Here is a 12,832-nt window from a genome sequence, read left to right on the forward strand (position 1 = left end):
TCATCCACCAATTCTCGGTAGTTGATTCAGCATCTCCAAACGTATTATCCCACACGCAGCCACGCGGGGCACTTTTTCGTGTTGGGTCGCCCTCCAGACCAATCTAATATGGCGATGGTATCCAGTCATCCATAACGTGTGACAGGACGCAAGACAAAGAAACTTGTCATCGACTGCGAGGTACTTACCAGCAGAGGACTTCCCATCTGCCACATCGAATTACATTCTCTTGCCGTGGCTGTCCTGATCGGTTCGACTCGTGCCTCCAGCTTCAATGCTACCAACACGACTCTTTGTTCAAGAAACTCCACAGAAAGTAACCCACAACCTTCCAGCAGCGTTAGAACAAGGCGAATGCAGCCATGGATGATGACCGACTCCCTGCGCTTCTATCCGCTCTCCCTCCCTCCTCCAACTACTTCTCCCTCGAATTCTTCCCGCCGAAAACATCCTCAGGCTTCTCCAATCTACAGGCTCGCCTGGTGCGCATGACTGCTGCTCTTCGGCCGCTGTTTGTGACTGTGACATGGGGCGCGGGAGGGTCAACCGCGACGAAGTCTCTGGAGCTCGCCGAGGTATGCCAGAGGCAGCTGGGAGTTCCGACGGTCTTACATTTGACATGCACGAACATGAGCAGGACAGCTGTGGACGATGCTTTGGAGGGCGCGAAAGAAGTTGGCATCCGTAATATTCTCGCTTTACGAGGCGATCCGCCCCGAGAGGAGTATAGAGATACCGATGAGAATGGCAGTGGGGGATCAGGCACTGACAGCAATGTGGACTTTACCTGGGCTGTTGATCTGGTGCGGCACATTCGTCGGAAATATGGTGACTATTTCTCCATAGGTGTCGCCGGCTATCCCGAAGGGCATGCTGATGAGAGTAATCCCGAGGCTGGCAAGCAGAATGTCGAACACGATTTGCCCTATCTTGAGGAGAAGGTTGCGGCGGGTGCCAATTTTATAATGACACAACTCACCTACGATGTCAATGCTTATCGATCGTACGAGAAGAGGCTTCGTGGATACATCGCCAAGGACGGAAGAAAATTGTTTGAAAACATACCTATCATACCGGGCCTGATGCCGATTCAAAGTTACCAGATTATAAAGCGAATCACGAAACTCAGTCACGCGACGATACCAGAAGACATCTCCAAGCGCATCGAGGCTGTGAAATCCGACGACGAAGCCGTCAAGAAGGTCGGAGTGGACGTTCTCAGTGAAATCGTCGAACAGATCAAAGACTCTCCGCAGCCTAAAGCGGTCCCGCGTGGTTTCCATTTCTACACGCTGAATCTTGAGAAGTCAGTCGCATTTATACTGGAGCGTACCGAATTGATTCCCACAATGTCAGAGCCAAGCCCTGGCGAGTCTTCTGACTCGGATGCGATCGCGGATGATGAGAAGCTGAACGCTTATGCGAGCTCTCGGCTGGCAGGCCAACCTGCGGGAGAGGCACGCTTCTCTAGGCGGAGAGCTAGCTCTATGAACGCACAACCGCATAATCGAGTCATTACCGACCACCAGACGGTAGTCCCTGTACAACGTACCACACTCGCCCCTAACTCTCAAGATTCAAGGCCGTTACTTGCACAGCACGAAGCAGCTGGTCGAGGAGCAGGCATTCCTGCCGGAGATCCGACCAGGAAACACAGCCTATTAATATCGGAAGGACAGGGTTCGCTAGGGCGTGAAGCTACATGGGATGATTTCCCGAATGGCAGATGGGGTCCTTCTCACTCTCCCGCATTTGGTGAGATAGATGGGTACGGACCCTCGCTGAAAGTCGGACCTGTCACTGCACGAAAGCTTTGGGGTCGCCCGAAATCATCGAAGGACGTGACTGATCTATTCCGCCGAGTGGTCCTCGGTCAGCTTGAAGCCGTTCCTTGGAGCGACGATATCGATCCAGATTCAGCTGGGACCGGCGGCGGAGCACTACGAGCAGAAACCAAAATCATCCAAAGCAATCTTCTCGATCTGATAGAGAAGAAGGGATATTGGACCCTTGCCAGTCAGCCCGCAGTGGATGGAGCAAAGAGTGAAGATGCGACATTCGGATGGGGCCCTCCCGGCGAAGGTTTTGTGTTTCAAAAAGCATTCGTCGAATTCTTCTGCCCGAAGAGCGAATGGGAAACGCACCTCCGTCCATCCCTGATCAGCCACGGCGAGGAGAAGGTCGGCTGGATGAAGACCGACGCACAGGGCGTCTTCGAATCGAGCGAACAGGTGGCACGAAAGCAGCAAGAGGTGGACAGGCCGGCTCCAGCGTCTAAACGCACCCCCGGTGTTCATGGGGTCAGTGCCGTGACCTGGGGCGTGTTCCGCGGCAAGGAAATCATCTCGCCGACTATCATCGAGAGCGAGAGTTTCAAGGCTTGGGGTGAAGAGGCGTACAGTATCTGGAGCGAGTGGCGGCGCTGTTTTCCTAGGGGAAGTGATGAAGAGAAGTTGCTTGAAGGTCTGAGGCGCGGTTTCGTGCTGGTCAATGTCGTGGGTCAGAACTATATTGGTGGGCATACAGGCCTGGGTGCTGAGTTGTGGAATATTCTGCTGGGGGAGTCGGGTTCTGGGTGATTTCAATAGGGAGCAGGAGCGGGTGTGCTGTTTTCCCTGAGCTCGGAATTGCTATGTGGGGTCATGTTGAGAGAGGCTGTTCCAGTCAGAGGGAAGATGGTATCTATTCGCCAAACGCGCCAGGTATTCGCGTTTTGCCCAGGCGAGTCCTGTACGCCGCATATTCTGTCATCGACTAGGGCTATCCGTAAATCACCTTGACGAGATGAGGATATAGTACGGCACCCTACAGGCAGATTAGCACTGACGTAAGTAAGTATTCTAAATCTAACTACGTAAAGGCTTTTTAGGACAGCAGCGAGGTATTATAACGACCTCTTATCGATACGTGAGGTTTCTCGTCGATATAGATATAATTAATCCTACTATAGATGAAGTTATAGTCTTCTCGCCTTTTTTAAGGCTGTAAAAATATCCATCTCCTCCCACTTCTTATATTCCTTGTATCTTCGTGCTCCTACTCTTCCTACGCTTCCTAAAATTAGTATTATTTCAACTTCAGGGGCCATTCCCTGGTACGGATTAATAGATACTCCGGCCTACCGCGCCACCGTTAAGTAAGCACAATTAGCGCTGGTAAGTGGACCACCAGTGACCAAGGGGTGCCTGTGATACCCTGTGATCTCGTGCGATTCACCGCCGAGGGCCTGCCTGGTCCTGTATTTCTCATATCGCTGAGCCCGTACGCGAATCGACGGCTCCGTACACGAATAGGCGGTAAGTTATAAGTATCTCGCGCCATTCGTGACTCGTCCGGAACATGATGATCCCCATAAGCTTGATACATGGGTGTTACAACCAACCATGCACTCCACTGCCTCAGCCACCGAGCTGCGCCTTCTCTACCCAACTGCTGGCCGTGGTCCATTGTAGGTCTCGGACACTCAGCCTTGGAGCTCAGGGTTTGATGAGCTTGTCCAAATTCCCGTCCGGAGCGTACTATTAAGCGACGCAACCAGGCGCCTACATAAGTTTATACTCCTATTAACCTCAGTACCCTCCCACCTGTCTCAACAGACATCCACAGACATCTACCATACGGCCAATTTGCCTAGGCACAATGGCCGAAGCCATCGGCCTTAGCTCTGGCGTCATCACACTGGCAGCATTGGCGTTGACAGTCTCGCAATTGTCATACGACTATGTGCAAAAGGTTCGCAACGCCCCAAAGTCAGTATCACGGTACCTCCAGGAGATCGTCGCGCTGAGATCATCGCTGCTAAATGTACAAGAGACATTGGCCTCGCCGGACATCACTTCTATCCTCCCAGCTCATGGCGAAATCCTTCCGAAATCTTTAATCGCAGAATGCCACACAGAGCTCGAGACCATCAAGACCAAGCTGCAGACGCGATCTGATACTAGGTCCAAATCTCGATGGGGCTTTAGGTCCAAGATAGGGCATCTCACCTGGCCGTTTGAAGAGAAAGAAACCCTAGAGGCGGTTGAGAAGCTCAATCGATGGAACAACCTTTGCAATTCATTCGTCGCTACTTGCAATTTGTGAGTTGTCTCTTGATCCTTTCCGCTATATTTAACGACTTAGGCAAATATCAAACGCCGCTTTGAACGCGGTGCAAACTCATAGAACAGGTTAGATTGATTCTTCCTCCTCAGCTCAGTTAAAGACGCAGATCATCTGACAATATAAAGAGTTCAAAATCACAACAATCCTAGACTGGATCTACTCGGATTTGTCGACCATAAGCAACGAAGCCGTTTTGAACAATCACTGTAAGAGTACCTGCTCGTGGATCCTGGATACTATCGAGTTCCGTGCCTGGGTACGGGGAGACGGAGGCGGAAAGATCTTGTTTTGTACTGGTGACCGTGAGTAAGCAATCCAAACGCTGAGATGCTGGCTAACTCACATTCCGTTGTGCAGCTGGGGTCGGCAAGACGACAATGACGTGAGAGTATCGCACCGCAGAATCAACTTCTTAGCTGAAACCTGTATAGGTCGTACTTAGTCAACCACCTGGTCTCTAAATTACCCGCCGAAACTCGTGTTCTCTATCATTATTTCGACTTTGGAGCAGAGGCTCACTCTCACCATGGCGTAATGGTGGTCAGACACCTGCTTCGCCAGCTACTTGAGCATGAAGCCAATCTTCCGCAAGAAATATTGACGCTATACGATAGGTCGATAAAATCCAGACTCGATGTCACTGAGAAGATTTGGGCAGATATCTTCTTCAAGTGCATGCTTTCATCTGTCAAAACTTATGTTATGCTGGACGGCCTTGATGAATGTCCCGACCAACGAGGCTTAGGCAGATTTCTCCGTCGTCTGAGGGAGACCAAGAGCAAGATCTATATGACAGGTCGAACGTCAAGTCACCTGTCTCTCGACCTTGTTATCGACCACGAGGTTGCGATCAAAGCTCCAGAGTCGGACCTGATCACGTACATTAAGTCGTACATTGGAGAAGATCAGGATCTCCGTGCGCTACTCTCAGACTCACTCTCAAATGATGTCGTGCTTCAACTTACCGACTACGCCGATGGATCGTTCCTCCTCGTGAAAATCGCGCTTGAGAATCTTAGCGACGTCACCACTGTTCGCCAGCTCACGAAGACTCTGTCGAACCTTCCTCAAAATCTGGGTTCAGCCCATCGTACCACGTTTGAAAGAATCCAGTCTGCTTCGACCGCAAAGCGAGATTTGGCATTAAAAGCTTTGATGTGGACACTCCTTGCGAAGCGACCACTGACCATGATAGAGCTGCTTCACGCACTTGCCTTTGACCCCGATGACTCTGAATTAGATACTGAGAACATTCCAACGCCAACGACAGTTATCCGCGCATGCTTAGGTTTCCTCCAACACCGCGAGGATAATGACTTGGTTCAATTCAGTCACGCCACTGTGGTGCATTATCTGAAAACTGAGTGCGATGAGATTTTCAAAGACTCTGGTCTTATCGTTTCTCGTAGCTGCGTCAAATACCTTGCTCAGCAGACTTTCGCTTTCAAGCCTTGTCAGAGCTCAACAGAATTGCTCACTCGGTTCTCCTACAATCCGCTTCTCCGATATACAGCCTTATACTGGGGGGAACATGTTGTTGACTTTCAGGCCGAGCTGACTACTGACATACAGAGGCTGTTGAACGCTCCAAATGCTGTCCTGAATGCCGCCCAGGCATTCCACTATCTGCGCCGAAAATCGAGTGCGCCGTCGGATGCAACCTTTCTTGAGCTGCCACAGGGCTTCGAGAAGACACATCTACTAGCCTTGTGGGGTCTCAGCGACGTTGCGACCCTGGAATCACTATCATACGGCGAAATAATAGCACCAGATTCGCTTGGATGGACCCCTCTTCACTGGGCTGCGGCGCGAGGTCACCCCGATATGATAGAATTCTTGCTCACTCGTGGAGCAAACATTGAAGCCAAGGATTTTAGGGGCTGGACGCCGCTGTTCTGGGCTGCGTTTTGGGGCCGCTTGAGTGCACTTCGCTATCTGCTCGACAAGGGAGCGAGTTTGAATGGAAAGGACACAGACAGCAATACTCCTCTCCACATTGCCGTGGGTCGGGCCGACCCCGATGTATGCCGAGAACTGCTAGACAGGCATGCCGATTGGGGTGTCAAATCGGTCCATGGTATTTCAGCCTTTGAAGACGGCTCGAACTCGGGGGTCCCGGAAATTGCCAGTATGTTTCTGGACCTCAAACACGTGCTAGAACAGCCTGTCGATGAAGATGAAACCGTGGGAGAAACAGCGCTGGAGCGAGCGGTCGCTTGGTCTCCGTCCGCATTGAATAGTGCTTTCAGGACTATTCTCATAAGAGAGGCGGGCGCTTCAAAGGTGTGTGGCTGGCAATCACCTCTGCTTCCTAGGCTGGAACAACATCTCAGCAAGCTGCGCGAAAAGGATCCCGACAGGTTGACCGATATCGGGTCCGACATACATTTTCCCGGATTTGTTGAAGATCTCATCAATCAAACAGATTACCATGCCGGGGTACTTGGCTATGCGATCTTGACGGAACGTGTCGAAATGGTGAAGGCTCTCATTGACGCTGGAGCAGATCTCAAAAAGAACTGGTCTAGCGAATTCAGGCGCATTCAGTACATGCAATTCCCAGTCCTACTTGCGGTTTATGTGGGAAACACAGACCTCCTCAACCTACTCATACGCCACGGAGCTAGAGTGGACGTGGCAGACTTCGAAGGGCACTCCCCACTCCACTATGCTGCAATTCTTGGTCACACTGAAGCAACACGTACCTTGTCCTCGTACGAAGATTTGCGTAAATCTACAGATAGAGGAGGAAAATCACCACTCCACTCTGTTTGGTCAGCTTTTCTTCGCTCCAATCCGAAAACAGTCTCCCCCACTAAGCTTGAGACTTCAATCGCCATTGCAGAGCTACTAGTTAAGGCTGGAATTGCCATCGATCTTGCAGACCGTTTCGGAAGCACGCCTTTGCACGATGCTGTAAAGACTGGATATCTTGCGGCGGTACAAAAGCTGATCGAGCTTGGCGCCAATGTAAACAGCAGGGCCAATAAACAGCAGGACTATTGGAATAGGAGAGGTCGTATCTACGGAGAGCCGGAGCCATTGGCACCGAGTAAGTGTTCCGCTGCGAAAATAACGAGAACTGTACTTATACGAACCAGGTTTACACGGCGATACTCCATTCACACTAGCCTGTAAACAGCACAAATGGGATATGGCCTCTGCTCTACACAATGCAGGGGCAGTGCTGCCCAAGGGTATGGATCTTCGATTACCCTTGATCGACGTCCTTGCAGACGGAAATTTATCTGCGCTGCAAACACTTTTCAGCTTTGCATTGCCCTCTCAAGTTGCTGGCCGCGACAAAGATCAAGATATTCCACTGATCATTCTTGCCATCCGGTCTCTACAGTGGGTTATGGATAAGCCAAGCGAACGGGAGTCGGACTTCCGAAGACTTTTTGTAAAACCACAAAATAGCAATGCTACAGATGCGCCTAAACGGTACCGAGCTGCTATTAAGTTTCTCCTTGTAAAGGAGCAAGATCCGAACGCTAAAGATGAGAACGGTAGTACAGCTCTTCTGGAAGCACTGGAATATGAGTATAATAAGGATATAATTGAATTACTCCTGGAGTATGGTGCGGATATCTGTGCCACCACCAAGGCAGGCATGAATGCAATGCATGTTGCAGCTTACTCAGGATCCACCCCTTTCGTTAAGCTGATGCTTGGACATGATGTGGATCTCAACCACGTTTCTAGCAACGGAAACACACCATTATCTTTGGCGGCTGCAAACGGCCACGAAGAAATTGTGTCGGTGCTCCTAGAACAGCCAAACATCCACGCTTCAGAGGAAGACCGACAGAAGTGGCTTCTGCTCAGTCGATGTTACACTTCCATCAAATCGCACGATCTCTCAAGGTTCCAGGACTTGTCTTCTTCAGCGCTCCTGACTGGATTCTCTGACCGCAATGGCCAAACTTTGCTACACCTTGCCGCAGACTCCGGAGTCACAGAAATGGTTTCCAGTCTCCTTAAACTCGATATTGCCGTCAACCACCAAGACGTACGTGGAAACACGGCGTTGCATATTGCTGCCAAATCACAAAATTCGAACGTGAATATCATCAGGCTCCTGATAGATGGTGGTGCGGATATTCGGACTCGAAATTTTGCAGGCGAAGGTTTCGGCATTCATCGAGTTCCGCATGACGCCACCGCGCTGCATCTGGCAGCATATGTGGGAAAGGTAGAGATTGTTCGAGCAATCTTGGAGCATGCTTCTGAAGTACCTATCGAGAGGAGATTGAGCACAACCTTGCGCAAAGGCTGTGGATCCTCGGAAGACCACGAAATGTTGAAAGGGGCAGCGACCATGGGCCAATTCATCGACTGGACTTCTGACCACTGCGGACGCACGCCCCTGATGTGTGCGGTAGAGTCTGGTAATGTGCCCACGGTGAGATATCTGCTAGAGATGGGCGCCGCTGTGAACGCAAGTGGCGGTAGGGGAAGCTGGGGCTTCTGCGCATTAGACCTTTGTCCTGGAGCTCACAGGACTTATGGTTCTGAGAATGACGGCGGAGATGAGGAGGCGGCGAAGGTGGAGAAGAGCGAGATGGTCAAGTTGCTGGAAAGTTATGGAGCTGAAGTTTTTGACTGGTAACCAACCATTTCGATCGGAGTGTGGTCGACTGACAGGGCATATATCCACATGCTTCCGCCTTGCGGCCTGGGACTTAGATGCACCACATTTGTATGAACGTGGACGTGATAGTAGTAACTACCCATACATATCCACAGAGATTACTTGTATCTCATTATATACCCAGGACCCACGCAGGCAGGTAGCAATCAGGTACAAAGGGAATTTCTCACGAGGATCTTTCCATCCTAGAGGGAGATGTCGCTTAAGCTGGTTAAGCATTTACTTAGCGCCGGGTATTCTCCGGCCGGTGCTAGGGACGGCGGATGACGGGGAAGGAAGGGGGCTAAAGGGCCCTTCCAGCTACCCGGGAGTAACTTGTAATCAATTGACACTCGGGTCAAGAGGCGTACGGAGTGCGAGATTCCTCCCTCCAAGTACGTTATAACCCTATCTACGGGTTAGATGAATACATACTTAGGAGCGGCATCTTCGGGCGCCGATTAGGTGTATCGTAGATGCTTCACCCAATTATGTCTATCCTGCTGAGTAAACGCCTCGATCGTGCCTTCGACCTCGCAGAGGCCGGGATGTTCGTCCATGCTGGGGCTATCGCGTTTCCCTCCCTGGCCTTGGTGATGAGTTTCTTCCTTGGGGCTCCCTCCCCAACCGCCACTACCATGAATAGACCTTTTTCTGGCATATGGTGGAGTGCTCGTCATGGGCGCTGTTTACTTTATCTTCTGGGCACGGCATCATTATATTGGACCTGTCGAATATGTTCGGAAAAGCGAGTGTAGTGAACGAGAGAACGAGAGCGGGAGACTATCGATTGGATTCCTCCATTACTCTATATCGGCAATGGCTTCTTCAATTAGACGCCTGAGGACGAACAACTGACCATCTGTGTAGTGAGCGTCCCTGTTACGTCAATGTTCAGCCCCGATCCTTGAGGGTATACAACCCGCACAATATCCGATGCTTCTCTGTGGGCCACTTCCCTTGGCTCCCGCATGGCAAACTTTGCGGGGAAGATGCACGGCGGCCCCGGGCGCTCTCACATAGCACTCTCCCACAGTCCACTTCATAGTTTCTTCCTTTCAGCATTCATCTCCGGGTTGTGCGTTGGCGGGTTTGCCTTGTGCAGGCCATTACGTGGGACCAGATTGAGCACGAGGTACCGGGTGCCTTGGGGTCGAGCTTGTTGGCACCTTATTAGCACCTTGTAAGCAGACCTGGTACTTATTGGATGGCCATCTACCTGGGCATTCAGTACCGAGCTACTTCCTTTACCCGGGCACGTCGAAGTCAAACGTACCTAAAGCTAGTTGCAGGAGGAACTGACCATTTTTGGACCCTGACCTCCGTTCCACATGCAGGAGACCCAGCAGGATTGCGTTGCGTACGAGCCCAACCGGGCATAATCATCAAATGATACAAAGGGCGTCAGCTCGCTTAAAGGCCAAGTGGACGGCCTACCAGGCTACCACACCGGGACTTGATATTCACATACCACGCTCCGGTACGAGGCACATCCCCCCGCTCGAGTTTTCGTCATTCGTTTCGTCCCGTCCCTTGCCGGCACTTCGTCGTCTTGAGCATCGCATGTTCTGATTTCGATTTTGTATCTTTCTCCACACCATTGAGCGGGTTGCAGGGCCGCCGAACCTCGTGCAATCAGTATGGCCGGTACCAATCGTCCTGAGCAGAATATCGAAACAGAGGTAATGCCACGTTTCATGATCCGCTCGCAGACCATTCCGTGTTTCGCATATTGAATATCAGTGCCCTATAGGATTATGGTGACAATGAAGAAGATTCGGCATACGGAGACGAAGTGTATTGCTCCTACCTCTCGTTGAATGACGCGCGAGCTACTTACAGCTATTCATGGCAGTGCAAGCGTGACAGCTTCCTTGACGTCCAGCGTTCGCAACTATAATTGGGAGCACGGCCGGCGATATCATAGTTTCAAAGAAGGCAGTATGTCTTGACTCACAACCAGTACCGACCTCGATGGGGAAAACGTGTACTGAGCCATGATTTCCTTCCAGCTTATAACTTCCCAAACGACGAGCGAGAACAAGACCGCTATGACTTGATGCACGAAGTCTTCGTTGCAGGTATGGGTGATAAACTTTACTTCGCCCCAATAGTCAATGAACCGTCCAGAGTATTGGACATAGGCACCGGCACCGGCGTATGGGCCATCCAATTCGGTTGGTAATCGATTCAGACCCCGAACTTACAAACCGGCTGATATCTGTTGCGAAGGTGATAAATTCCCAACAGCTCAGGTGGTGAGAAAGACGCTCCCTGGAAGGATTTGAATGGGCCTGGACTCACTGTCGATCCCACAGGTTGGCAACGACTTGAGTCCAATCCAACCACAATGGTAAAAAACTTATTATCGCGAGTTTGCGCCCTATGATTACGCCCCCTACCTAACAATACCATAGGCTACCACCCAACGTGAGCTTTGAGGTCGATGATGTTGAAAGTGATTGGCAATTTGCAAGGCCTTTCGACTTTATTCATGCGCGATATATGGCCGGAGCAATTGCGGATTGGCCTAAATTGATGCATCAATGTTATGAGTTGAGTTTCCTCCGTCTTCTTCCATACAGGGATCGACAAGGCTCACCGAGAGCGTTAACCTTGAAGCAGAGGAAGTAGGCAGTTCTGACATCTCCTGTACAGAAACACAGCGCCAGGCGGCTGGATAGAATTCCAAGATTTCGACCTACGCACCTACACGCAAGATAACTCTGCCGCCCCTGACAATAAGGTTGTTGAATTTTTCAAGCTGATCACGGAAGCCTGTGAGAAGTTTGGCAGGACCGCCTCTCCAGGGGAAAGTTTGAAGACCTGGGTCGAAGAAGCGGGATTCGTAAATGTTCAGGACAAGGTGGTGAAATTGCCTATTGCGCCGTGGCCGAAAGATGAACAACTGGTATGTGAGAGGATCTCATTCTTATTCCTCCCATCCGCTCGCAGTTCCGGAGTGCATCGGATCAACTGACATCGCAACGTCATAATGGAAGAAACGTGTCGGTGCCCTCAACATGGTTCAGCTGCTCGAGGGCCTCGAGGCTGTCACAATAGTGCCCTTCACCAAAGTGCTGGGGTGGAGCGTTGAAGATGTTCACGCCTTCCTGGTTGACGTGCGTCGTGACCTGAAGAAGAAAAGCGTGCACTTACTCCATGACTTGTGAGTGTTCCCGCGCATCACCTTGCCCCAACATTGGGCCAGATCATTCAAAGGCTCTTGCGTGGGAATTGTTTGGTGAGTTCAGCTGACAAGGGAATTTTCCCTGATCAACAGCCATGTGGTTTACGGTCAAAGGCCTAAGAAATAAACACTCCGAAGGGACGAATCGGGGATGGCAGTTCGAAGAGTTTGGATTTATTAGATGATGGGAGTTCTCGTTTTAGATGCCCGCCTGTCGACAAACACCCTTCTTGCAACCTTCGCAGAACTCTGTCTCATGCGGCAGGCCCCTCTTCGGGGTGTACTGTTGTCGCTCCAATTCCACGCCAGCCCACTTCTGGATTCGATATGCGACTCGATCGATATATGATTGCTTATCCAAAGTGAAAGTACCGAGTTGATCACATTCTCTGCAACGCTGGTTGAACACGGCCGCATTGTATCCATTCGTCGCATAGCCTCTTATTAAGATGGCAACCTTCTTGCTGCTCCAGCCCTTGCTATCACAGGCTTCGTTCGTGCACCGGAACCTGCCCATGACGTTGGTTTGCCATTCGTTGATGACATCGCTGTCGCTGTCGTTTCTATTGAACCATGTGGATTTCAAGTTATTGGAGACTTCTTTGGCAACGTCCTTATGGAGCCGTGGAAACATGAAAGACGTTCTTGTTTCTGCCTTGGGCTCGGGTCTGGGGGGCTTGTCCTTCTTTCCCGCCATGTTCAATATTGCAGGGACTCTGTCGGAAATGAATTGAATGAGTCTGTAAGAACTGAGTCCAAGAAGATGCGACGGGATGGCGTGGGATTACGCGTCTCGATCAGAGATTAAAAACCACAACATGTAATGATGCGTTGGCGGTTCTGGTCTTGGAGCCGCAGCGGCCATAAAGTGAAGCTGCACGCTGCCTATAGAGGCCAATGGT

General features: G+C 50.9%; 4 protein-coding genes across 4 annotated transcripts; 3 read left to right on the forward strand and 1 right to left on the reverse strand.

Moving 5' to 3' along the window:
* Positions 1-362: 362 nt before the first annotated feature.
* On the forward strand, positions 363-2,579 carry A1O9_09249 (methylenetetrahydrofolate reductase (NADPH); the record flags this gene model as incomplete). Its single annotated transcript, XM_013401943.1, has 1 exon — positions 363-2,579. The coding sequence occupies one exon, from the start codon at positions 363-365 to the stop codon at positions 2,577-2,579; it is 2,217 nt and encodes a 738-aa protein (XP_013257397.1).
* Positions 2,580-4,641: 2,062 nt separating this feature from the next.
* Positions 4,642-8,719, forward strand: A1O9_09250 (uncharacterized protein; the record flags this gene model as incomplete). The annotated part of the gene is made up of 2 exons (XM_013401944.1): positions 4,642-7,159; positions 7,209-8,719. 2 exons carry the CDS (start codon positions 4,642-4,644, stop codon positions 8,717-8,719), a joined length of 4,029 nt encoding a protein of 1,342 aa, XP_013257398.1.
* Positions 8,720-10,560: 1,841 nt separating this feature from the next.
* Positions 10,561-11,913, forward strand: A1O9_09251 (uncharacterized protein; the record flags this gene model as incomplete). The annotated part of the gene is made up of 7 exons (XM_013401945.1): positions 10,561-10,681; positions 10,753-10,917; positions 10,973-10,998; positions 11,059-11,093; positions 11,158-11,295; positions 11,399-11,651; positions 11,743-11,913. The coding sequence occupies 7 exons, from the start codon at positions 10,561-10,563 to the stop codon at positions 11,911-11,913; spliced, it is 909 nt and encodes a 302-aa protein (XP_013257399.1).
* A 216-nt stretch (positions 11,914-12,129) lies between these two features.
* On the reverse strand, positions 12,130-12,627 carry A1O9_09252 (uncharacterized protein; the record flags this gene model as incomplete). The annotated part of the gene is made up of 1 exon (XM_013401946.1): positions 12,130-12,627. One exon carries the CDS (start codon positions 12,625-12,627, stop codon positions 12,130-12,132), a length of 498 nt encoding a protein of 165 aa, XP_013257400.1.
* Between the last annotated feature and the right edge of the window lie 205 nt (positions 12,628-12,832).

The sequence above is a fragment of the Exophiala aquamarina genome (genome assembly GCF_000709125.1).
Source record: "Exophiala aquamarina CBS 119918 chromosome Unknown aczIA-supercont1.9, whole genome shotgun sequence".
NCBI classification, from domain to species: domain Eukaryota; kingdom Fungi; phylum Ascomycota; class Eurotiomycetes; order Chaetothyriales; family Herpotrichiellaceae; genus Exophiala; species Exophiala aquamarina.